The sequence below is a fragment of the Taudactylus pleione genome, unplaced genomic scaffold (genome assembly GCF_031769625.1).
Source record: "Taudactylus pleione unplaced genomic scaffold, aTauple2 ptg000063l, whole genome shotgun sequence".
In the NCBI taxonomy this organism is placed as follows: Eukaryota; Metazoa; Chordata; class Amphibia; order Anura; family Myobatrachidae; genus Taudactylus; species Taudactylus pleione.
Window position 1 is genome coordinate 566,780 of NW_028284465.1, and position 3,107 is coordinate 569,886.

Sequence of the window (3,107 nt, forward strand, 5' to 3'; positions counted from 1 at the left end):
TGTCAGCATCAGTCAAAGACAGAACAGTGAAGTTACACAGCCTGCAAGTTAATGTTAACACACCCCTGCAATTATCTTAATGCAACTTAAGCCTTTCTGAAAAGCTGTGAGGAGATTTAGCATATTACCTTAAAGCCAGAATCACTTTGCTAGTGTGCCAAGACGGAATCGCATCTTTTCACCAGCCCTAACATAGAGTAACGTTCTGCAAAACCCAGCTTACTCTTCAGCAAGGGTATCATAGACTTTGGCGACTTGAGAAAGGAGTATTAGATCATCTTCAGTGAATAAATTTATTTACTCTCAGGCCCGGGCTTGCAGCGTTCAAGAGGCAGTGACAGTGTCAGCATCAGCGTCAGTTACAGTGTCAGCATCAGCGTCAGTTACAGTGTCAGCATCAGCGTCAGTTCAGAATCTCCAGTTTCTTCAGCGCTCAGGGAGTCTAACCAGGAGAAATCGTCACTAGATTGTTGCAATTAACTGTACTAAAGCCAATATAGTTGCATTTATGTGTGCTCACAGGAAGAGGGTTTTCTAACACCTTGAGTGCAGGAAAGCTACTAACAGCGCGCTGTAGGTTCACTCCCAAAGGGATACAGTGTTACATAAATACCAGAGACAGGTAGCTCAAACTATCTACAAAATATCCGTGCAGGACCTTGCATAAGTAGAGTACACGTTGACTCATTCACCAACATTCTTCAACCCGGGCAACGTTTACAAAGACTAAAAATACTATTCAGTTAATCTAGAGCATACAGTTGTAGACCTAAAAGACAATTGTTTGTTGTTTCCATTGGTGCACCAATCAACTACGGGTTATATTGTTCTGTTCGCACTAGTGCGTATGAGTGTGACATTACATGTTTGGTTGCAATTAACCTATTTCCTCCCACAGTTGGAACGAGAATCCAGAGTTCCGGTATTAATAAAATTTACGGATCCCATTGCAGTTTTCTGATTCAAATGTGTATAATACATTTTAGGTGATCGAGTTAAAAGTGTAGTGCTACGTATAGTAATTAATTCTTGACTATACTGTAATTGTTTAATAAATACTCTCTTTAATTGCACAACTATTGCCTGTATCTAACTCATCATATTCCAGAAGATCCTAGGACTATCTAGGGAAGTGTTGCTTGGTAAGAAACGTTTCAACGCAGCCTACTAAGTGCACCGCACACCATTTAGTATTATCCTATTACAATTGGCGTCATACGAACAGGATACGGGCAAGTCATGTCTTCTGATGACGAACAAGCTGTGGGAGACTCATCCAATACTCGGCCAGCCGTGGCTAACCTTAACCCAATTACCCTGCCCTATTATTTTGGCGCTCCGTGGCTTCCAATTTACAATGGAGATCTTCAGGGAGGGGAGGGAAATACATTGGATGAATTTAAGACCAAGATGAAATCTTTGTTTCACCTGTACCCCCTCAGTGAACAACAGCAAGTTGAAATATTGATCGGGCAACTCAAGTGTGCTGCCCTCCAGGAAGTTGCTTCATGGCCACGCGAGGAAAAACAAAAAATAGATCAAATTCTGCAACGGTTGAGAACCACGTTTGAAACCAGAACCATTTCTGAGCTAAAAATGAAGTTTTATGGTCGAAGACAGCGGGCAGGTGAGACGCTCAGGGATTATGCTCTGAGTCTACAAGAAGCTTTAAAGGCAGTACAAGCAGTGGATGATCAGGAAATAGGAAATGCTGATGAAGCTCTGATCTCTCAGTTAATTGAAGGGGCCAATAAAGAAGGAATCCAAAGCCAGCTTAGAATGCTGAGAATGCAGTTGGAGGATCACTCATTCCTCAATTTTAAGGAAGCTGCTATCAAAATCATAGGGCACTGTGCGGGGCAAGAAGTCTCTTTTCCCGAAATGCCTGGATATCAAGAAACATCTAATGCTATTGGGAGTGAAGGCAACAAATTAGGGAAGGAATCATCCGTGAGGGATAAAGTAAGTCAGAGTGCCCAGGTACCTACTCGAGATCCGATGCAGGTCTTACAAGATCAATTAGAGGGACTAACAATGGAGTTAACTGAAATGCACAAAGAAATGTGCCAGCTGTCTCGGCAGAGGTCTAATGATTCCTCCGGATGGAGAGGGAATTCAGAACAGAGGCGCACCAGTAGTGAGTGGTGGGAACCACCTCGTGGAAATGGAAGAAGAGCTACTGACCAATTCGATTCCCAAGGCCGTCCTATCTGCAGGAAATGTGGAAGGAGCAGGCATATTGAACGAAATTGTAACTCCGCTGAGCCTTTAAACTCCAACACCCCGAGGATGGGGGCCGATCTTCGGGGGGAACCGGTAGCTTAGATCCCAAACCGGAAGAGTGGTGGCCCCGATATGTTGGACAGTGCCCCATTATCCCAATCATCATCAACGGCATAGAGACTTTCGCCATGATAGATATGGGGTCACAAATTATGACTATACAACTTCCCACTTACAAACAATATTGGGAAACAGAACAACTTCTGTTGCCTCCGCCAACCTTGCTGCAACTCATCGCCAGCAATGGTCTGGGAATATCCTGTGTAGGCAATTGGGAGGCTAGCGTAAAAATAGGACAGACTCTACTTCCTAAACAGGGATGTTTGGTGACTGAAACAAGTGACGCCAAAGTGGCTCCTGTGATTTTAGGCATGAATATATTGCAAAATTGCCCTGAAGAATTAGTTTCCATACTCAGGGGAGAGTTAGCCAAGGTGATTCCGCCAAGCCAGCAAGTCCTACAGAAAGCCATTAAAGTCCTGCAGGGGCATCAGCGATTGGCTCAGAACAAGGGAGCCATTGGAAAAGTATGATTAACTGACAGCAAACCTGTCAAACTGCAACCGAATTCTGAAACCATCCTGTGGGGTAAGGCCCATTCATGACCAAGTGGGCAGGAATATGAAGCTTTGATTGAACCATGTGTGATAGCTGCTAGAAACGATGTGGTTGTGGCCCGATCCATAGTTACTGTAAAAAATGGAAGAGTCCCTGTTCGAGTTCTCAATCCTCACAATCACACAGTCAAATTATATCGGAGTCAACCGATTGCTAACCTAATGTGGACCACTTTTCAAGATGTATTAAATCCCATTTTAGTATTA

The 3,107-nt window shown here is 43.7% G+C and overlaps 1 protein-coding gene across 1 annotated transcript; it reads left to right on the forward strand.

Annotated features, from left to right (window-relative positions):
- The first annotated feature begins 1,239 nt into the window (after window positions 1-1,239).
- Window positions 1,240-2,325, forward strand: LOC148534819 (uncharacterized). Its single transcript, XM_088465683.1, has one exon. It carries the CDS (start codon window positions 1,240-1,242, stop codon window positions 2,323-2,325), a length of 1,086 nt encoding a protein of 361 aa, XP_088321809.1.
- Window positions 2,326-3,107: the final 782 nt, after the last annotated feature.

Bases quoted from the DNA above. Each gene is read 5' to 3' on its own strand.
- LOC148534819 (XM_088465683.1), top strand. From the start codon at position 1,240: ATGTCTTCTGATGACGAACAAGCTGTGGGAGACTCATCCAATACTCGG.